This window comes from Rattus norvegicus, chromosome 19 (assembly GCF_021556685.1).
Source record: "Rattus norvegicus strain SHRSP/BbbUtx chromosome 19, alternate assembly SHRSP_T2T, whole genome shotgun sequence".
In the NCBI taxonomy this organism is placed as follows: Eukaryota; Metazoa; Chordata; class Mammalia; order Rodentia; family Muridae; genus Rattus; species Rattus norvegicus.
Genome location: NC_141552.1, coordinates 26945315 through 26969009, shown reverse-complemented (window position 1 = coordinate 26969009; position 23695 = coordinate 26945315). Strand labels below are relative to the sequence as shown.

The window sequence follows — 23695 nt, the reverse complement described above, 5'->3', positions numbered from 1 at the left end:
AAGAAAGAAAGGAAGGAAGGAAGAAGAAAAAACACAAAAAACTTAAGCTTCTCATAGGAATTTCGCAGGAAGTGTTGTCTGGCGGTCAGTTCTGATTGGGCCATTTTAGATGAAACAGTGCATAGTGACCCTTAATGTGATGGGCCCTAGATAAAGCTTTTTGCAATATTGGAATTTTAACAAACCTCATCCAGAACATACAGCAGAGGCAAGGATGTGATCACCATGTCCTTGCTCTCTATCAGGTTATTTTTCTGTGTCCTTGATTGTCAGGCATAGAACAGCAACAATCTGGTAGACATGGAACAAAGTGGCTAAAACTATAGTTGTGGGTTGCACACCTCAACTGTCAATGGCTAATGCTGTCCTCAGAGACCTCGGAGGCCCCTCTTGTAAGACTATCTATTGGAAAGTGGAAGCAGGTTTATCTGAACTCAAAGTGAACCTGGCCAGCCAGGGAGAGGGCAACATGGGATACTTGAGACCCTGTCTAAAACCAGCACAAAAACCAACCCTTCATTCAAAGCATCATCTATTAATTCTTTATTATTTACCACTTTCTCCCTACCAGCCTTTCAGTCTGGAATGGTAGAAAAGGACTGGGAATGTTCCTTCTATTCTAAGGACCTTGATCTCTCTTTCCTTAGGTCCACATTAAGAACACATGCAAATGGGTATCACCATCTGAACAACTTAGGATCATCTACTCAGTATATCTAGCCTAATACTGTGCTATGACAATCTCAAGCTTCCCTGAGTTTCGCTGACCTAGCAAGAAGTATGAAGTACTGAGGCCACACCCCAGTGATCCTTTCAAGGGGTTAGAAGAAAGTCATCAGAGAAACTCCACTTCTTTGTCCTTAGATTAAATCACATTGACACAATGTGGGTGGACTATTTAACCAGACATGTTTCTCCCAACCCCACCTTTCTGAGTTCAGACCATGGCAGAATTCATGCCCCAACACCCTAGATATTGAGTTTAGTAATATGTAATTATTATTTAAACCTATGTATTAAATTTTGTCATTTTGTTAATTTTTGTGTTTTTCACAGTCTTCTTTGATTAACTTTCCCAGTTTTATTAATTTATCCCCTGTGTTCTCTGGTATTTTGTCCTGCCCTTCAAACTAAATTACTCCTTTTAGGATCCTCTACAGAGCTGTCTTACTGGTTACTCATATTGTGTTAAATTTATTTTTAGTGTGCATTAGTCAGCACAGTAGCTGTGCAACTGCCTGCCCTCCATGGTACCAGATCTACTTTCCAAACAATAACGATAACTCTTACTGACTGTGTAGCATCTTAGCTGCTCTTTGTTCCACTTGGACAGCCCTCAGGACCAGGCTCTCCTCTCCCTTAACCATGGCTGCTGTCCTCTTCCTCTCTCCTCTCCATCACACACGTTCTTCCTTTATTCTATGGCACCTTCTTCTTCCTTCTTCCCTCCTCATGATCCTCTCTAGCAAAGCCCTCAAAGCTCACCTCCCCCATCTCTCTGCTGTGCAGCTGTTGGCTGTTGGCTTCTTTATAATCACAGTTAACTGGGAGCAGGGTCAGTTATTTGGGGTTAACCAGTCTTGAGTTCTACAATTAGCATTAAAATACAAGCAGAATTAGGCCAATCCACTACAGGGATTTTTGTTTGTTTGTTTGGTTGGTTTGGTTTAATTTTCATTTACCTTTTAACTTGTTATTTTATTTTTGGCTATTTTTTATTAATCGGTTATTTTATTTATTTACATTTCAACTGTTGTCCTGCTTTCCACACTCCCCTCATCAAACCTTACATCCCGTTTCTGCTCAGCTTTGCCTATGTGACAGTGCTCCCCCACCCACACATATCCATCCCCACCTCACACCTCTAGGATCTGCCTTTGGTGGGGCAATAGGCCTCACCTTGAACCATAGAGCATCCTTGCATACACTTTGGCCAGCAGTTTGGCCCCTGGGAGCTTGGGGATTAGGGAAAGAGGATCTGGTCAGATATTAAAGCCAATGATTCCTGCATTCTCTTCTTTTTCTGGTTATAGGTGAAATTATGTTTGTGTGCTTCTCTTTTTTTAAATTATTGAGAGAAGATTAATTTCTTGGTTTTTCTTGGGTATAGTTTAGTTTATTGTCTTGGAGTTTTCCTCCTATTAGCCTCTGTTGTGCTTTCTTTCAGAAAAGAATTGTTTAAATTTGTTTTGTCATGAAATATCCTGGTTCCTCCTTTTATGTTGATTGAGGATTATGCTGGATATAGGAGCCTGTGTCTGCATTACATCTGCCCAAGATTTTCTGACTTTTAGAATCTCTGTTGAGAAGTCTGGTGTAATTCAGATACGTTTGAATTTATTTGTTACTAGATATTTATACCTTACCCCTTTTAATGTTCTTTCTTGATCTGTGCATTTAGCGTTTTAATTATTATGTGAATGGAGGAATTTTTCTGGTACAATTAGTTTGATGTTCTGTAGGCTTGTTGTACCTTTATGGCCTTTTCTTTCTTTACCTTATGGAAGTTTGCTGCTATGATTTGTTGAAGGTGTTTACTGGATCTATGAACTAGAAATCTTAATTCTCTTCTCTATCTATTATCCTTAGGTTTCAACATTTAATTGTGTCCTGAAATTCATAGATGTTTTGGATTCAATAAACCATACATGTTTATCTCAGATGGGTGTTTTGTGCTTTGTGGGATGACCTCCTTGACCCCAGGCTGCATGAAGAATCTCAGCTGACAATGGGGACATAATTATAAGTATGTGTAGCAAGACCCAGGCCTCTTCCAGGTTCTTAGATATTAACTGAGAACCTCAAATACAGTAGTAATGTGATAGTGTGGTGTGAATCTAGTTACTATTCTCTATTTTGATATAGATGACTCTTTTTGTGTCATGGTCAGCTTATAATGACTAGAAGACCTAAGCTTGAGAATAACCAAAGACTACATTGCTTCTCTAGCAGCTGAGCTTTTAAAAGTCCTGGTGTGACAGCAACTGTTGGTGGACATTCTGGATTATTCCTTCTGTACTTTAACTCTCTGTGTCACTTCCACCATCAGTAAGTTAGTTCAATTCCATAAATTGGAAATCCATCACCTGGAAGAAATACTGTTTTTTTTAAAGATTTATTTATTTATTTATTTATTATATACAAGTACACCGTGACTGTCTTCAGACACACCAGAAGAGGGTATCATATCTCATTACAGATGGTTGTGAGCCACCATGTGGTTGCTGGGATTTGAACTCAGGACCTCTGGAAGAGCTGTCAGTGCTCTTAACCACTAAGCCATCTCTTTAGCCCAAGAAATACTTTCTGAATATGATCTGAGATTGGCCATGGAAAAAGGGTAGCTTGAACTGTCCCACCTAGGTTCTGGGCCTGCACAGGCCTGCTCTCCAAAAGAAACCTGTGTTCACAGCTGTTGGCTGGCTAAGAAAGATTTCACGAGACGTGATACACAGCCCTCGGACTTCTGCTCCAGTCATCTGCACAATTTTTCCCGGACGATATCCTCATACCTCCAGCAGGCGGGTGATGAAGCTGTCCACTCTCAGCTCCCCTTCAGCCATCTTGTGGGCACCAGACTCTCCTCCCTGCAGGAGGAACAAGGGCTTCTCCATGGTGGCTGCAGCAGCAGTGGTGGTTTGGCATTGTCACCTAGGAGACCCTATGCCTTTCTACCCCAGTTCCAACTGACCTCAGGCCCGGGCCTTCCCCCCATCCACTTCCCACGGAGCAGGGAGAGAAGCACCCACTAGAAATAAAAGGGAAGCCCTTGGTCCTGCCAAGAGTGAACCCCCAGTGAAAGGGATTGCTGGGGGGGAGGGCGGTAATGGGAGGAGGATGAAGAAGGGAACACCCATAGAGTAGGGGAGGGGGGTTAGGGGGATGTTTGCCTGGAAACCCAGAAAGGTAATAACAATTGAAATGTAAATAAGAAATACCCATTTAATAAAGATGGAGAAAAAAAGAGAAAAGTGTAACACATTTAAAACAGAAGAATATGGACCCTAATTTTAAAGCACAGCTCTGTCAATTAACTATATCTTTAAGGAAGCTCAGAAAATCAGGCCAAACAATATTTTCTCGGTTTATGTATCTGTAATGTCGCATAAATAATAATGTCCGTTTCTTGCTATTGTGGAGTGAATTAAATAGTAAATATGTAATCATGGAAATTTTGAAGTACCATCCATTTTTCTGTTCATTAAATCAATCTTCCTCATTTCATTGATCAAGTATGTATGTTTTCTTTTCATAATTACATTTATAATAAAACCAGCATAAAAACCTTCAGAATTGTATAAGCTTTCACTTTTAACAAATTAAATTAGTTGTTCTTTGTATTTCTGCTGAACATTTAAATGTTCTTTATATGTCCCAATGTGAGTTTATTAGGTACCTATAAACTTTAAACTCTTTGCCTGAGAGCATGAGTACTATTTAATTATATAGTAACTACACTCGGGCTGTCTTTGTATTAGAACCAATTATATCAGACTCTAAGAAAAATTACTATTGCCTAAAAGTTTGTGTGTGTGTGAGTGTGAGTGTCTGTGTGTGTGTGAGTGTGTGTGTGTGTGTGTGTGTGTGTGTGTGTGTGTGTGTATGTGTGCAGCACATGACCAAACAACTTTCAGGAGCCATTTCTCACCTTCTGTCATGTTGGCCCCAGGATGTAACCCAGATGTTTGACTTTGGCAATAAATAATATTACCAACTAAATAAATAAATAAACAAACAAAAAACAAGCCACCAATCAACTTTAAAAGTAAAGGCCAGAAGTTCACAGATTACTAGCATTGACCTTACCATATCCTTTCTTTGGGGATGGGAAAATTAATGTTCAGAAATCCATGACTTTCAGGAATTGTGATATTCATGGAAATTCAATTCCTTTGCAGATGCTCCAGTTGTTGTGGCCAATTGCTAGAAAGGTCAGCTTAAGCTTGCAGGACCCCAACCATCCCTCCCCCCGCCTCCACAGATGCTCAAAAGACACTGCCCAGAACTTACTCCACATTCCCCAGAACCACTTTCTATGTCCATCATTTCTTTGAGACGAAAGGTCAGACTCCTTCACCCTAGTCTCTCCACAATCGACATCCCCCCTCCCAAAACACTTCTAAGACTGGAAAACATGTCTTAGGATGTATCTGCCAGACTTGAACTGAGAGAAAGTAGGGCACTGGTTGTCACTACAACATTGGTGACATAGCAGAGGACGCCAAGAACTCTCTAGGAGACAATAGAATGTCCAAGAAGGGACAGCAGATGTCATGGGGAACAGACTTTGCCTCCCTGCTAATGTTCTCCCTGTACTGAGCATAAGCTGAGGTGGCCTTTCCAGGAGAATTTCCTGGGGCAGAGCCACTGAGCATCTCCTGCTTCCAAAGCCAAATTTTCCTCAAGGCTTCATTATAAAAACCTTAGTAATTCCTATGCATCTAAATGAATGTTTCCTTCCAAATCCTGCCCAAAAATGTCTCATCCTAACTCAAATTATCCTCCTTCACCAATATTAGCCATTAAAAATTCCTGAGAAATAATACCAGTTTGAATATGCAGTCAAAATGTTCTCCTGTCTTATTATGTACAGGTGCTTGAAATCACATCAAGAAATAGCCTGCATGGAAGGTTGCAACATGGGTGTGTGTTAGGGGAACACTCATGAAGCCTTGTGCTTAGCATTCAACGGTTGCCACAAAATTCCTTAGGAGGAAGACTTGAAATCATTATGGTGCTAGAAACATTGTGGAGGCCAGTTGGCAGAGGAAAGTGAAACATTAGAGCCACCAGTGAAGGCTCCTGTTGGGCCCTACCTTGGTGTTTCCCTCCTGCCTCTCTGAGCCTTTCAGCCTGCTATAGCAAGAAATTGTTTACACCTTTGACAGCTGCTCTTAGCCCCTGATTTGGGGCTGGGATTTTCCATGGCACCCTTCCTCCCCACTGAGCTTTCCTGCTTCTTGTTTTTAAGAAGCTGTTTATGCCCCTGATTGGGCTGGAACTTTCACCTCACAGACTTGTCCTATTTTCCTGGTTGGGGATTTTCACCTGCCTTGTTGTTTTTCCACGGCTTTTGCCTCTGGTATATAAGGAGATCTCAGTAAAGCCTTGGTGGCACTCGCTAAAAAGGGGTGACCCGTGTACGTGTTTTCTTTCAACCCCACAAACCTACACCCGATATTCACACACTGTCGGCACAGGCACTGACAATAGGTATCATAATAGAAACTAGTAACTAAATTTAACCAAACTATCACATTAATGCTATGTTTGGTGGTATTTTTTGCCCTCTTAGGACCTGGAAGAGGCTTGAGGTTTTCTAATCCTACTCATAATTTATTATCCTTCCCAACACTATGGGCTTTGTTCTGTTAATGCTAACAGCGGCATCCAATACCTAGGATATTTTCTACTGACATGTGTGACGTGAGACAAAACAGTCCCTGTCATCCCTCACCTGAATAAACTTCCTTAGAGGACAGTGTAGTTGGAGGGTCCTTCTTTCCTCTCCAAGATCGAGAAACATTTCCAGTCTTCAGACAAGTGTGTCACCCATTGTCCAGTGACTGTCTTGAGATGTCCACATTGTCAGCTGAGTGTCATCATCCAGCCTGCCCTGTAATTGTTGTAGATGATTAATAAGGTTCCAGCCCTAGGATTTAATTCAGTGCTACAGAACTTGCCAAACATGCTCAAAGCCCTAGCTGCCACCCTAGTCCTGTGTGCTCTAGAGAAAGAAAATAAAGAACCACATTGTCTATCAAGTTTCTCTTCCAATAGAAGGAGAATCTGCATCCGGTCTTTTAAGTAACTCTAAGCCCCAGCTTCCCCACAGCTCCCTATTTCGATTCCATTATTGGTGGATTTTCAGTAACGCTCACTCTATTTTTGGTGTGCAAAGAATATGCACCATGTCAGTAAAGTGTGTGTGTGTGTGTGTGTGTGTGTGTGTGTGTGTGTGTTCATCCATGAACTCACTATAAATTATTATCAAATGACCCAGAGGACCGTGGAGAAACCTGTCGATGTGCATGCAGAATTATGTTACTACCATTCCATGGCACCTTATAGGGAACACTGAATTAGTGGGCCGATTTAATAGAGCCTAAAACCAGGCTATGCATGGTTTTCGGTAAGATTGTGATGTGCAACACCACAACAGAGATCAGCAGAAGCTTCATTTACTCCATGCTGCTGTTACCAAGGGGAGGCAAAGCCTCATCCCATAGAGAGTCTGGTAGGATCTGATCAAGGGCAATAAACTCAAGGTTGAAATCAAGCCTTTAGAAACAAAGAGAAAAATACAAAGTCAAGGAAAGCAAGAGCTGTCTTTTCTTCCTCTTTTTTTTTTTTTGAGAAGAACCACAAGAGAGACAACCCCTTCCTCAAACTAACAATGCACAAGAGAGACAATACATGAATTAAAAATCAGAAATGAAATGAGGGACATAACAAGAGACACCGAGCAAATTCCAAAATCATTAGTTCTTACTCCCGAGGACTTTACGCCAGAAAACTGGAATATTTATTCGATATTTTTGATTTTGTAGACAGATAACAATTACCAAAGTTAAATCCAGATCTGGGAAGGTATCTGAATAATACCCCTAAGAAAATAGATACACTCATTAAAGGTTGCATACATTATATATTATATTGCTTTCTTTTTGCATGATTAAACCCCTCCAAGGACATTTAGCTGTGTTATAGAAAGTGTTACTTTCAAAACAAAATGACAAAGAGAGAAATTGTGGAGTCACTGAGATACACTTCCCAGACAGGATCAAGGAAAGACGGCTGAGAGATGCAAGCAGGGGCTGGAACGCTGCCCTTGAGAAGGAAATGTTTTTCTCACTTTACTTTACACTATGTTGTACTATGTCCTATTTTGTGGAAGCGGCTCTCATGCTCTCTGGGTTATGACAAGTATATTGTGATACTAGGAAGAGGGGTGATTTGCTATACAGATATTTTAAGGAGAAGCCTTTGCTTAGTCTTACTTCTTTGCCTAGTCTTGCCTCAGTCGTTCCTGGTATCATGGGAATAACGATCTTATTATATCTTGCCAAAAGGGAAAGTGAGGTAATGCATATTCATGCCTGTATAAGGGTTAATAAGCTTGCAGCTGCATGCAGTTGCATCTGCCTTTGCTCTGCATCCCCTGTGTCCTGGTTATTTGTGACCGTACCTGGGCCCCCAACACACTAGATGTTGACACGCATCACCCTTCTCAGTGTCAGGTTTATTTTCTTTCTTTTTTGAAATCTATGATGTGGAGGCGTATTACAGCAACAATATGAAATACCAGGCTGGCATGTATGAAAATTGCTGTGTTTAAGCTAGGTGTGGGGACACGTCCTCAAAAGGAGCTGTTAAGATGGGAAACACATAATGCATTTGTTGCTGGAATTGAGTTGCCTCAGCTGTGTTGCTCTGCCTGCTCAGTGTCCATTCAACATCACTCTGTTTCTAAAGAGGAACTCAAGGTTTGTCCCAGCCGCCTGTGAGCTGTGATATGGGCAGAGAAAGGCCAGGACACAGTGGTGATTTCCCACTCCTCAGTTATGCTGAATTTTCCACTACTGTACTTGTATACACAAGTACAGTGTGGTCAGTTATTATAGATATTTGTCATTTCCTACAGAGGGCAACTATGATTGACTACACCCAATTCTATAAAAAACAAAACTCAGGAAACCTGGCCCTTGGCAGCAATGAATCAAGAAATATCTAGGATGGTGGGGCATGAATTCTGCCAAGTAATGAACTCAGATAGGTGGGGTTGTGAGGAAGATGTATGGTTGAATATCCCAATAGATTCACGTTGTATCATCTTGATTTAATCTAAGGACAAAGAAGTGCAGTATCTCTGATGGCTTTCTTCTAACCCCTTGAAAGGTCCACTGGGGATTGACCTCAGTTCTTCATTCTTCTTGCTGGGGCAGCAACACTCAGGGAAGCTTGAGATTCCATAGGCACAGTATTAGGCTAGAAATGCTGAAGGTGATACTAAGTTGTTCAGATGGTGATACCCATTTCATTTGTTCTTAACCTGGACAAAAGGAAAGACAGATCAAGATCCTTAGAATAAAAAGATCATTTCCAGTTTTTTTCTACCTTTCCTGAATGAAAGACTGGTTGGTAGAGAATGGTAAAAATTCAAGAATTGGTAGATGATGCTTTGAATGAAGGGTGGGTTTCTGTGCTGGTTTTAGACAGGTTCTCAATTACCCCATCTTGTTCTCTACGTTGCTCGTCAGGTTCACTTTGAGCTCAAATAAAGCTGCTTCTACTTTCCAACAGGTAGTCTTACAAAGGGGCCTCCAAGGACTGTGAGGACAGCATTAGCCAATGAGAATTGAGGTGTGTAACCCACAACTATAGCTTTATCTGAAAGACCCTCAGACAGAGGAGATTCTCGCTCCAGTCCTGAGGACAATCACCACCCCATGAACACACAGGACTCAGTCTTGATGTAAAAACAAGAGGTTTACTTTGGGATACCAATGCACTGGGGCTCGACACGGTCCTCACGAGGAGGGATGTAAGGAGCCTCAAACAACAGAAATGTACAGCTTAAACAGTCATTTATGATCACACAGTTCCATTAGCTCAGCTATTTCGGTGCCAAGAATAACTAGGCAGATGTTTCTTGTCCTGGGATAAGGCCGTAACCACATCAATGTAGGTATTTCAGTATGAAGGACGTCTGACTTGATATATGTTTTCTTATCCTGGGGTTCCCAGGACAAGGACCAAGGATATCTGTCTTGGCAGGTGTTTCTGTTCTGGAGTTCCCAGGACAAGGCTATAGTGATGTCAGCCTATAGCACAGCTGCATTCAGTACCCAGGACATCTCACTTCTATAGTGGTCAGTCAGCTTCCCAGAGATGTTTCCTGTCTTGTAATTGCCCTGCAGTAAATGTGTTCTATACCCTCTGTTCTTATGGTCGGGCAGCTTCCTAGAGAGTGGGTGGGAATGTGCTTTCTGTACTTTCTGGTCTATTGTCTAATGTCTAGGGGCTAAGCGAGGGCCAGCTTAAAAGATTCTCATGCTTAAGAAATGGCTGTACTGATATCAAATGGGGATCTTTCATATCCACTTTCTTCCAAGTCTACCAGCCATCTCAGATTGTTGCTGTAATATGCCTGACAATCAAGGACACAGAAAAATAACTTGATACACAGCAAGGACATTGTGATCATATCCTGTGTCGTTATGTATGTTCTGGATGAGGTTTGTTAAAATGACAATATTGCACAAAGCTTTATATAGGACCCATCAAATTAGGGTTAACTATGCACCGTCATAGCTAAAATGGCCTGGTCAGAAGTGACCACTGGATCACTCTTCTGTAACTTCACATGAGAGGCTTGTGCTTTTTGTGTTTTTTATTTTTGTGTTTTTTTCTTATTTATTTATTTATTTATTTATTTATTTATTTATTTATTGCTTTATATGTTGTCAGGAAGATAGTTCAAGTCATGTATCTGCCCCCAAAATCTGAGCTTTGCCACTAATACTGTAAACAGTATTAGTGTATGCATTCAATAAAATAACTTGGTTTTTTTTTTTTTTTAGTACGATAGATGCTTTTGTGTTTTGTGGGGTGATCCATGAAACAGGAGTGAAGATGCTTGTTTCTTACTCTGTCCACTGAGTTATATCTCTAGGCTTGTCCTACTCCTCTGGCTGCATCCCCCCCCCCACATTTGCTGACTATTTTATTTTTCAGATGAAATCACACGTTATAGCTTAGAGAGGCCTGTAAGCAATCCTGCTTTGGTAACTTAAGTGCAAAGAGGAGAGCCCCACACTCAGCCTGAGGGTGCATTCACTGGTGGATCCAATATTTCAGTTTCCTCTGCTAACAGATCACCACATTGTTGCCAGGACCATAATGAATGCAATTCTTTCTCCTAAGGAATCTGGTGGCAACTGTCAAATGTTAAGCACAAAGCTTCAGGTTGTACCTATAACACACACCCACATTGCAACCTACCCTACAGGCTATTTCTGGGTGTGATTTCATGCACCTGCACATGATGAGACAGGAGACCTCTTTGGCTACTTATAGGAACTGGTGTGATTTCTCAGTAATCTTTAATGGGTAATATTGCTGACTGAGGAGAATTTGAGGTAGGATGAAACATTTCTGTGCAGGGATTGGGGAGGAAGCACTCATTTAGATACATAGCAATGACTTAGGTTTTTCCAATCAAGCCTAGAGCCAAATTTGGCTTTGGAAGCATGTGGTGCTCAGTGGCTATGCCACAGGGAAGTCCCCTGAAAAGGGCACATCAGCTTTTGCTCAGTACAGGGAGAACATTAGCAGGGAGGCAAAGTCTGTTATCCATGACATCAGCCGTCCCTTCGTGGACATTCTATTGTCTCCTAGAGAGACCTTGGAATCCCTGTGATGTCACCAGTATCGTTGTGACAACCAATTCCCTACTTTTTCTCTTAGTGTCCAAAGGATATATCCACAGACATGTTTGCCCGTCTTTGTAGGCACTTTGGGAGAGTTGATGTTGATAGAGAAGAGTCTAGAGTGAAGCAAACGAAACCTAAAGGTAATGATGGACACAGGACATGGGGAATGTGGAGTAAGTTCTGGGCAGTGTATGTTGAGCTTCCTGTCAGGGGTGAGTGTGGGGGCCTTCAGCTGGCCTTTATAGCAATGGGCCACAACCACTGGAACATCTCCACAGATATTGAATTCCATGCTTATCACAATTCCTGAAAGTCAAGGTTTTCACATCATTAGTTTCTCCATAACCACATGGAGGATATGGCAATGCCTATGCTATTATTGGGTGAACTTCTAGTCTTTACTTTTACAGTGCATTCGGTATGTTAAATTGATATAATAACACCATAAGTAGTCATGGAGGGTATAACTTTTCTGAATTAAACAGGGCATCAATGTACTTCACTTTCATTGCTTCTTTAAATTCAGTGACTATCTGACAGTAGTAAGAGGGAGAGAATTGTGCTCCTGACATGACCTTATATTCTCAGAACTCCTCTTACTACCTCTGGCTGACGGGGCCACTCTTACCTTCATATATTAGAGGTTCTGTGTGGAAGATATTTTTCTACAGTAGCCAAACTATATGGGGCAGGTAGAGAAACAGCCTGTAACCTACTGACACTTCTGGGGCATTTGTCATTTCAGTAGGGGGAATTAATATGTCTGTTGACCATGTCCTCCCCCTATATGACATTTTAATGCAAAGTTATTGGACTAGAGTAACAGTGTAGGATATCTGAGTATCCCTGATCAATCAAGTCATTGTGGATGCTGAATTGATGATCTGACTTCTGAAACCAGAGGGGTGAGGGTCCTGAAACCAGGTTGTAGCCTGCGTACCTGATAATAATCCTGGAGAAGGCATCTCTCTGGTACTTGTAAGCCTGTGTGGGCAGGCATAGGGAACACCTGGCTGCTTACATCTCTTGGTCTCTATATAGTAGTGGGGGAACTGTGATCCACTTAGGAGGCCTCTTACACATAGACCAAACTCCTTGTAGTGACACTGGCTTCCAACCATGTTCTCCTGTTTGGACCTCACTGTGGTCTGTGTATGCTCTATGCATTCGCCCCATGCAGGTTCACTTGTGTTCTTCTACCTACAGAGGCCTGCAGACAGACGTTATCCCCTGAAAATATCCTAAACAAGGTGCAGGCCAACGAGGAAGAGGAGAGGCTGAATAGAGAACTGGAGCTAACTACCAAGGAGAGAAATGAGCTGACAGATCGCCTCCTTTATGTGACAGGTGGATCCATGAGCAAGAGGTATGCATTGCTCCAAACAAACGACCTTGTTCTAAACCTCATCTCCCATAGAGAGGAGATTCAGAACCTGACCCTTACTGAGGAGTGAGATTGAAAATGGACTCTGTGATTCCTCCTGTTGAAAATCTGAACTTGTGATGTGAGTGAAGAATTCAGGGATAAAGTCACTGGAGCATGAGTTCCCAGTGTACAATTGGAAAGCCCTTGACAGGTGGCAGTTTGCAAGGTTCTAGGTGCTTTGAGTTTGTGGACAGTGTTTGTACTTGCTAGGAAGGTAACTGAACGCTATCATCTCCTGGCAGCACCCTTAGGTGACAGGTCCCACATTGTTCATCTCCATGCTTAACTAGAAGGCCTGAGGCTCAGGCCTATTCCTTCTTGTCTGTGTGCCTTAAACACTGAGACAGTAATGGTGCATACATTTCTACTGATTCCCATTGTGCTCTTTCCATTTTTGTCTCTCTCATTCTCTGAGTCTGTTTGCTTTTCTTTTCTTGTGGGTGTGTCCCAGTTTGTGTGTCTGTGTGTGCACAAGTCTGCATGCATATGCACAACTTTTATATGTTTCTATGTCCCTGCACACTTGGAATTTAGGGGTCTGTTTTTTAACCTCAGGATATACCTGTATAATAGTTTCATGGAGGTGTAAGTGCTTTATTTTGGAAGCCCCACTTTCAACAGTAAAGTTCTTTGCCTGTGTGGTCACATTTGTCTATACATTTGTATGCCTTGGGCAGATTATAAGTTTGTGGCAATATCTGGTCTCATCTCCAGAATTATGTGTACTGTCTGCCTCTAGAATATTAGTTATTCAGCTTGTAGCATTCCACTTGTCAAAACAGGAAAAATGAAATCAGAGGTTTCTGGATGTGTGTGTGTGTGTGTGTGTGTGTGTGTGTGTGTGTGTGTGGTTGGGTAAGCTCTGTGGCCTAGGCTCTTGACAGCATAACAGGTTTGAATGCAGATCCAGGTCTCCTGATTGAAAAAAGTGAGCCAGGGAACCCTTTATCTGGGTGCTTAGCTTCTGTTGTCCTGGGCACACAATTCCAAGTTTCTGAAGCTGAAGAAGATCCAAATATGTAGAATTCAGAAAGTGTCCTTCCAGGCATGGGGTAGTACAGGACACAGCCTGAGTTCATATAATCCTAGACCTCGATGTTCATTGGGTTCTATCTTCCTGGGGCCAGCCCCTACTTCAGGCCAAATCCATTTTATGAAAACTTGAAGATAAAGGAGAAAGAGGTCATGTCATTACTGCACAACTTAGACACAAAGAACATTGAACATCGTGAGAAATTTCAGGAGCTCAAGAAGGAGATTAACTTCTATCGGTAAGTACTGGTCAGAAGGGCCCATCACTTGTGGAATGGCCATGTCTGCCTCTCTTTGTTCTGGACCGGAGGGTCTGCAGCTCTGGGCCCATCTCTTCTGCTGTTTAAATATCACTGTGCCGTAGGTCTTTTGGACTCAGTTTCAGTTCCATAAGAGACTGTCATTTATCACCACAGTGTCTATGCATCTTTAGAAGGCTCTGGATAGGACTACACTGATTCAGGCATCAGAGTGTTATTAGGCCAACCTGCGGCTCTGGGGTCATACCAGGTTTAACAAAGCTCAATGTGTGGACCACATGGTTAGCATGACCTCCCTTTGTTTTACTGTCCTCTTGTGGTTGTTTACTGCCTACCAATTGATGCTGTCCCGATGCATTGGGCTCTCATGGGTAGTTGTAGATCCCTTGTTCTTTTGGACAGACATGGACTGTTATTGGTGCTTGGGTCACAGAAACAATTTATTCTTCCCTGGATTGGCCGTTTGCTGTTTGTGCAGCAGCCTTACATGTATGGAGATGTATTCTATGAAGTCTTTATGGGTATCTGGGTCCTGGTGGACTTTGTGGGATTTGGCAGTTGGAATGGGAGGAAGAGGCTTCAGGATCTTACTATGCAGAGTGTGTTTCCAGCAACCTGCACAGCCGGCTCCTGATGGACCAGGCATGTATGAAGAAGAAGTTGGTCACATTGAAGCAGGAGAGCAAGGAGGTACAGCGATATTTGTTTGAGTTGAACCGGAAAGATGAAGATGAACAGGAGAAGACCAGCAACCTCCAGACCCAGCAAAATGTGGTAGGAACAAGCAGCTGAGTCAGATTAACAATGTCTGATACCATTTGCCTATTGGATACATCTTTGCTTCCCCTATCATCTTTCTAATCTCCCCACACCCAATCAGTCACCCACTTCATGTGATAGAGTTATTCATTGCTCTGTCTATGCACAAGTATTCTGGGATGTTAACCACTTTTCAGAAACTGAATTATTGGCAATTATACTTCTCTGCCCTTTTTGAAACTGCAGTCCAGAAATGGTGACAGAGGAATAACATATCATATGACTGCATCTCCCTATCACAGATTGGATGCTATGAAGAGTTTTGAACGAGTTCTTGGTCGTGTGACAAAGGTCATACAGGGGTCATGTTATGGTTGGAAGCACCTTGTAGGGATAAGAACCAAGTGCAAATGGCAAATGAGTCCTGGTCATTGGCTTTGATCTGGGTATCATGTGGCCTTCTATTTCTTCCTGCACCCCAATTAGGTCTCTCCCCATTTCCCCATTTCTGGTTTGCACTGGTAGAGTCTGAGGAGCAGCTTGTTCTGCCACAGTACTGTGAGGGTTGCTGGTGATGTTCCCAGCCTGCAGAGATATCAGCAATGATTTCAGTGAAAAGATCAGTGCTGTCTGTCCAATGTAGCTGAGGGGACAGAAGGCAGCAACTTGACAGCTGGTATGCATGTCCCCACCAAATCAGTGTCTTAATAGCTGCCTTGTCCTCCCAGGTCTCAGAAACTGCAGGACACATGGCATAGGACGGATCCCAGGAAGACAGCCCCCTGAGAAATGAGTTTCTCTCTCAGGAGTTCCCTGTGACGACAATCCTCACAGTCAAAGACTTTTTGGGGGAATATTCTTCTTCTCAGATAATTTCCTCAATGTATAGAAACCCTAAATTTATGTATCCGTATGCCAGCCTGTCTCATTGAGGTTTTTCTCCTCTCTCCTACCGACAACACCATTTGAGAGACAACTGAGGGGACTGCCTTGACATCTCACGTCCTAGAGGAGAAACAGCACTACAACTGTGTATCTAAATATTCATTAAGAATATGCTGTTAAGAAATGTTTTTGGTTATGATTTTCATTGAAGTTTTCTTTTTGTTATTTCATAGTTATATATTCTTGTTACTGTTTTTCATTTTTATACCATTTTAGTTGTTCATTTTATGCCTGTTTTTTGTAAATTGTATTCCTTATGAATAAAAATTGATTTGTAACTCTTGACTCTTAAGACCATCTTATTCAAGGGTCCTTTCCCCTCCTGTAGACTTAGAACTGACAGCTGGATATGGATCTTTGCATGATCCAGTGAATTCAAAGCCACCAAGGGGTACACAGGGTGATAGTGTCTTTTGTGTGGATAATGTGACTTTTTTTATGGACACACACTTTATGATGTAATCACTGACATACTGTATCCATGCTGTCATGTGTTCTGCTCATCCTAGTCTATATCTGTCTACAACACACATTCCTTATTGACTGTGTGCACCAGATATTGAGTAACACACACTCATGCCTGTAGAGCTGCAGAAAAAATGACAACTTTCACAAAGGAATATAGAATAATCCTAATCGAGAACCATGTGCCTCAGTTTTTCTTACAATACAGCATTAGTATTAAACCACAAAGATAATGACCATCAACGTCATTTTGGGAAATAGGTTTTTATAGGTGCTGTTTCACTTGATCATTCATATGCTGTGTTTTTTATTGTTGCTGATTATATTTATTTTTATCATGTAACTCAATGGATCTTTTTTTTTCAAATGTATGTCTGGGCCACTCCTGAGTGCATTTCCCTCATGATCCAAAAGAGGGAATAGCATTCCCCATTGTAGATGATTGTTAGGGACCATGTGGTTCTTCTGAGAGAGCAGCAGATGCTCTAACCTGGGAGTCATCACCACAGCTCCTGTAGGTAGCTTTTGTCCTTCCAGGGCATGTGCTATACTAGATGGACGCCATCATCTCCCATTAAGGAGAGAGATCTCAGGAGATGTGTATGTACAGGTGGTTGAGCAGTGCCTGCTCAATGTGGTAGGCTGCAGGGCAACCAACTGAACCCCAGCCCTGCTCCACCTGCATTCTTCGAGGCAGAGTTTCTATAGCCCAGGATGGTCTAGAATTCATCATCTACCTATGTCTTTTTTCCACTAATGCTAGGATGAGGAGCATATGTCCTCCACACCCTTCTTTCCAAACAATGAACATGCTCATGGTCTGGTTATCACATGGCCATGAGGGAGGTAAATAACACTCAGCCAAAACAGAGGCGCATTGCCACAGTCACACAGACAGCCTGGACAGATCTGACACGATCAGCACCAGGTTTGACTGCCACTACTTGAAGCAAGGTCCTCCAGTGTTAGGACAACCATTCAAACAGCAAAGAAGGAACCTGTTCCCAGCATCCGAGGAGTGGGAGACCCAGAAACCCATGTGTCAATGTGGCCATTTGGAAAATGGAAGTGGGGAGGCAGGGAAGCAGCCAGAACTGGACACAGTTGCAGGGACCCAGGCAAAGAGGGAATATTGGGGCAGAGTCCATGAGATGTCAGTAGGCAACAGGCCAGCTGGGACTAGTGTGGGTACAGGGCTTCTAGTGTGGGTGAGAGAGGAGCAAAAGTAGCAATGGTCAGATTCTGATGCAGCATAAAGATGGGAAGGAGCTTAGACCGTCTCAGTGTCGTATAGGGACATTATAGACACTGATGGGCAGTGTGGGGATTGCAGGTCCCTTATAGTGGTCTCTGCAGGTGTCAGGGCTCTGTCAGACCTATGACTATCAGGCAGGCTCTGAGTGCAAGTGAGAGTCACGGGACAGGCCCTGTGTACAGCCTGGTTTGGGGACATTTCCAGGTGCCCCATGGACTGCAAAATAAAGGCAAAGGAAACAGGGAAGCCAGCAGTTCCCATGCACAGGACATATACTAGTAGACCTTTCTAGAATTTCCATAGACCATCTGTCACTAGTCCTCACTATAGAAGGCACCAGCATTCTGCCCTCTACTTCAATTGGTGAGACAGCTAGTCTAACTCCAGCAGTAAGGCCTCAGGGAAGACAGTAAGAACTCACAGGTGACCTCTTTTACTATTGAAACAGGCTCTTCCTATGGAGCCCAGAGTGACCGTAGGGTCGTAATTCTCCTGCCTCACAGTGACTGTAAATTCAAATCTACCTTCAAGAGCAATTGATTCATAGCACAGGGGGGAAGATCAGATTAAGGCTATCTAAAGGCCCCAGGGTGGTAGGATTACCAGGGTCCTAGTAAGTTTCTCCAGCCTTAATTACAACCTGAGTCAGTCCTGCTGTGTGGGATATCGCCTGCTGCCCAGTGATATCACAACTTGGAATTCTTTGTCAAATATAAGCTGTTATGGGAATGAAGTAGCCACACAATAAACACTGGTCTGGATACTCCTAGGTCAAGAATCCCCTGTTGGAAATGCCTTGGACCGCACCATTTTACATTCCGGATCCTTCTGGCTTTTTAGCAGATTTATAAATACAAAAAAGAAAAATGGGCATAGTAATTTAAGCCTATGATCCCAGTCATGGGAAACTGAGTCAGGGTGATGGAAGACTGTAAGTTCCAGGGCAACCTGTGTTTCAAGAAAAAAAAAAAAAAGGCATGGTGAAGATTCCACTCAAGTAGAAACCAAAAGGCTTTCACATGGGGCCTGCCATCCACTGGTCAGCACTCCCATCGTCACAGCCACAGGGAGACACTGGGGAATTTTTCCCACTGTCTCTCTTTGGGATGCAGTCCACCCCATGATTCTATGTGAGGAATGCCCCAAAGGTTGCATCATGTGAGGGACCTAGATAGTTCCAGGATTGGGAGAATTCAGGAGTTTATAATTAGGGATGATCTACAGCTATGGCAAAGCCTTTTCCCTCCACATGGCAGCCCCAGGTTTGGCCCCAACAGTAAAAATAAAATCCCCCCAAAATAATGCCAACAAAATATCACGAAGCCTAAACATCTGACCAGTCTCCTCAAAAGTGCACAGGAACCTGACTCCACATTTAGGACCCACTATGGCCTCTGTGACCTGTGAGAAGGAATCTAATATGGGAATTAGTACAGTATGACTTATCCTTATGGATATCTTTGGTGACAATCACCACCTGACCCCTGAAAACCCATCTACTTGGGAGGCTCAGCACTCATGTCACCAAAAAAGCCCAGATCCTAGGGCCAGCATGGGCAGGAGGTGAAGAAAGTTTGTCTCTCGGGAACATCAGTTGCTGCTCCTGGCCTGACTCTATCCTCAGGAAACAATGTCGCCCCAGAAAGTGTGGGTGTCAATGGCTCTTCCCAGGCCAAGACTGGGATACTGCTTAAGTTTCACAATGCACAGCAGTGCTCACTCTAGAGCTAAATGTTCTACAGCTGAAAGGGGTGGGTGCTCTGCTGGCCACGCCCCTCCCCTGCAGTATTTACTGCACTCAGAGTGGTGCTTCAGATGTGAGGCACTTCTTGAGGCTACTCCCGTGGAGAATGGCAGATTCATCAGAACAGGGAACAGGGTGAGTTCAGAGCACAGCTGGGAGGAATTTAGGGGTGTCAAGCCATGACTAAGACCAGATCCTGTGCTGACAGGCAGTTGAGCTGGAGAACTGGCATCCAAAGTGTGACTACCTGAATTCCTCTTAGACCAAAAGCCCTGGATCTGAGCTACTTTGCTGCATTCTCCTGAGCAGGGTCCCAGAAGCAGCTCAGAATCGGGGTTGTGCATGGACTTTGGTGCTGGCAGCAGGTGGCTTAGCCACAAAGTGCCCAGCTTTCCCATCTGTGCCCACTCAAACTCCTCTGTTTCATTTTAGGTGTGTTTGGTATAGTTTTGAGACAGGGTATCTTGTAGCAGCCCAACTAGCTTTGAGCAACACTGTAACATAAAAATAACCTTGAATTCAAGATCCTCCAACCCCTCTATCCCAAGTCCTGGAATTAAGACCTCCAGCTGTGACCATTTTACTGCAGCATAGGATCCATCTGTATTAGAGTGAGCTTTGGAAATACTGGAGCTCCGACTGTTCCTTAGAATTCAGGTTTCCTTAATTCTTAGCAGGAGTTTTGTGATGATGCTGATGAGAGAGTCAGGAGTTACACTGGGAGAGGTAACAGTCCTGGCAGCCCTGAGTGCTCAGTGAAAGTCAAGACAGAAGCCTGCTGATTAGCACCTGAGTGAAAGTGGGAGGATTCAGAGTTCAAGAACAGACTCAGTTACATACCTAAGACCATATTGCAACATTTTTGTTTCGTTTTTGGCTTGTTTTCTTTGAGACAAGGTGTTAATATATAGCCCTGGCTGTCCTGGAACTCACAATGCCTCTACCTCCCAATGGATTGAATTAAAGGCATGTGCCAACATGCACTGCCACTAAATAATTTTTAATTAAACTTTCGGGCAAAATCCAGTAATCCCAGTGCTTAAGAGGCCGAGGCAGGGAGATATCTGTTTTCCTGACAAGTCTGGTCTACAGAGAGCATATCAGAACTGCCAGGGCCGAACAGAGAAACCCTGTCTCAAAAAATAAACAACAAAATGTGTTTTTTTTTTTTAAAGAAAAGAGGACGGGGGGGGGGGTTGGGGATTTAGCTCAGTGGTAGAGCGCTTGCCTAGGAAGCACAAGGCCCTGGGTTCGGTCCCCAGCTCCGGAAAAAAAAAAATAGGAACGATTTGTCAGAGAATTAGAGGCAGAGATCCAAAAGATATTGGGCAGTTCAGAGTCTAGCTTCTGAGATGATACTGGACACCCTGGGGTTAGAGTGGGGATTCGCATCTTGGACTGGTAGACAGAGGGTGGCTTCAGGGATGGAAGGCTCAGTCAGTCATTAGTCAGGATTCTCAATCAAGAGGGTGTTGTAAGATCCAAAATGTGTGAGCAGTGTTCTGCATGAGACTAGAAGAACCCGCCTACCCATACAAAACAGCCAATGAAGAGTAATCACAAGCATACGTCTGGAGGTCCATGGAGAGGTTAACGTCCACCTTAGTGTGGATTCTTCAGAGCACAGGTGGAGAGGAGTAGAAGAGCTGATGGTGGCTGAGGCAGGAGAGGAGTTCGGGTGTGAATTTGAGCCAGTAAAACGAAGCTTGGAGGTCGGGCAGAGCAATGAGAGGTCTAACAGCATAGCTGTTGATATCCTTCAGATTAATTTGTCTTAAGAGCCTCATGCCATAGCCAAGGACAGGAGTAGATCTGACTATTGGGTGGCTGGGATCACATAGCCCAACAGGTTTGGCCTTGCCTCTGTGGGATTCCAAGTCTCTCCCTTTAGACACAGTCATGGTGAAGGTGTAGTAGTAAAGGTGCAGATGGCTTTGCAATGCTTGGCTTATGGTGTTGAGTACTTCATGCTCCACAGAGCTAGGGAATGTCCTAGAAGCCAGGGAGGCTGAGCCATGAGGAAGACAGGTCTCTGGGAGAGAGAAATGATAACCAAAGTCACTAAGAACTTCCTGAATCACAGTGTCTGTTAACCATATATTTTATTTACTTATTTTATGTGCCTGAGTGTTTCACCTAATAAATGCTTGTGCACCATGTGGTATGTGTGGTGCCCGTGAAGTCCAGACTGATTCCCTAGAATTGCAATTACAGGCTAATACGAGCCACCATGTGGGCACTGGGAACTGAACCCTGGTCTTCTGCTCTTAGCCACTAAACCAACCATCTCTTCAGCACCACCCCCCAATTGTATAGTCATTAAGATTTAACCATTTGGCCTTCAGTATTTGAATTAATACAGATGTGACAAGAGTTATAGTTAACATGGTGGTTCAGGTATAGACAGGCAGGCATCTCATTGTATACAAAATATGAATCCTTCCTTCCTTCCTTCCTTCCTTTCTTTCTTTCACTTCTTTCTTCCTTCCTTTCTTTCTTTCTTTCTTTCTTTCTTTCTTTCTTTCTTTCTTTCTTTCTTTCTTTCTTTCTCTTTTTGTTTTACTCTTGGAGACAGTGTTGTTTTTTGTGTAGCTGACCTGGAATTAGCTCTGTAGAGGAAGCTGGCCTAGAATTCAGAAATCTGTCTGCATCTGCCTCCCAAGTGTTAGGATCAAAGGCCTGTGCCACCACCACCACCACACATCCTTCTGTTTAAAGGAAAAATGTAGTCTTACAGGTCAGCATGAGTTTAGCACCGGTATAGACATTTTCCTAGGCCTCAGGAGTCTAGAGTTCATGAAGGATTTGCTGCCTTCCCCTTTAGCCCTGGCTAACTATGAAAGCTCCACACACATGGGTGTTTGCTTCATTAGAGTCTGGAGGATGAGGGTCACAGGCTGAGGTAACTGTGTAGAGCAAAGGATGCCTGGTGAAGGTCAAGTGGGTAAAATGCTGAAATGCTAAGGGAAGAGGCCTATGGTTGGCGCCTCCTACACCTGAGACTTCCAACCCAGAAAAGCAGGGGGTAGAGAGTGAGGATGCAGAGTGCACACAGGTCAGGAAAAGGCCATGTTCCTGAATCCTCCATGAGTGGTGAGCAGGCTCTGGGGCACCATGAGGGAAATCAGGAGCTTCTGCACTTTGTAGAATTACAGGGTTCCATGTTACCTCACATGCCCATGATTTGCCCCCTGCTGCAGGGAGAAGCCAACACCAGAAGCCTCCAGCTCCCAGCCCTGCTTTTGCCATGTAGGTTTACCCGGAAGAGCTTGGAAGTCCCTGGACCTGGAGTCTCAGGTGGTTGTGAGCCACCTGACCCTGGTGCTGGAGACTGAACTCAAGTCTTCTGCAAGAGCAGCAAAGACCCGTGCGCTGCCTGGCCCATCCAGGGCTGTGAAATGGTGTTTATTTTCATCTGAACAAGCCCAACAACAGTTTAGGTCCCTAGAAGCCACATGAACCTGGATGCAGTAGAGTCTGTCATCCAGCCCTTCCCACCGGGAGATAGGAGCCTAAAGTGGACAGTCTCTAGGATTAGGGGGAAGGGCTAGCCTAGCATACACAGCCATGGACGAGAGGTAGAAGGTGAGGACCTGTGCTCAGGTTGTCCCTGACCTTTACACAAGCACATGAGCACCTGTACTCACAGAAACACCATACAGACATAGGTGAGAAAAGAAATAAAACAAACAACATTGAAAATACAATATACTGGGGCTGGAGGGATGGCTCAGTGGTTAAGACCACTGACTGCTCTTCCAGAGGATCTGAGTTCAATTCCCAGCAACCACACTGTGTCTTATAACCATTTCTAATCTCATCTTCTACCCTCCACTGTTGTGTCTGAAAACAGGGACAGTGTTCTGACTCATATGGACAAAATAAATAGTTTTTGTTTTAATCCTTTTCTAAAAAAAGAAACCCATTTGTGACACATGATCATTGTGTGATTCCAAATGTCCCTAAGTCAGTACAGTCCTATTGCTACATGGTCACCAGTGGTGTCAGCCTTGGTAATAGAATGGCACAGTTGAAAAGATGCTGGTCACAGTGACCAGGCAGCCTAGAAAGCTCACCATGAGCAGAGAAGGCTATGCTGTGTCCTAGTCCTCTACCCCACACTGCCCCTCATCCCTACGAATAGAGCAAAAAAGAACAGATGAGGAATCTTCCAGGTTTCTTTCCTCTTTGATTTCTTTATTAACCTAGCCCCTGTGCTACATGTAACCTTGTCACATCCTCTGTCCCATCCCTAAGCCCTCATACCTGTCAGATAAGACAGGGATCTTGCTTTGGGGGGGAAGTTCTGGTCCCTCTCTGTCCTAAGAGGCTCTGAGCCATCGCTGAAAGAGAGTCCTCTGAGGATTGAGGGAA

At 43.5% G+C, this 23695-nt stretch overlaps 2 protein-coding genes across 3 annotated transcripts in view; one reads left to right on the top strand and one right to left on the bottom strand.

Moving 5' to 3' along the window:
- The window catches only part of LOC147999289 (disks large homolog 5-like), a 42619-nt gene that overhangs the window by 15587 nt on the left and 3337 nt on the right, over positions 1-23695 (bottom strand). For both annotated transcript variants that reach the window (XM_087596519.1, XM_087596518.1), the window contains exon 2: positions 6458-6616. The gene's annotated coding sequence lies outside the window, so the exon portion shown is untranslated. The remainder of the gene's footprint in view (positions 1-6457; positions 6617-23695) is intronic.
- LOC147999290 (disks large homolog 5-like) lies at positions 10741-16133 on the top strand. The gene is made up of 5 exons (XM_087596517.1): positions 10741-11575; positions 12642-12801; positions 13989-14132; positions 14765-14927; positions 15641-16133. Exons 1-5 carry the CDS (start codon positions 11494-11496, stop codon positions 15668-15670), a joined length of 579 nt encoding a protein of 192 aa, XP_087452643.1. The 5' UTR covers positions 10741-11493; the 3' UTR covers positions 15671-16133.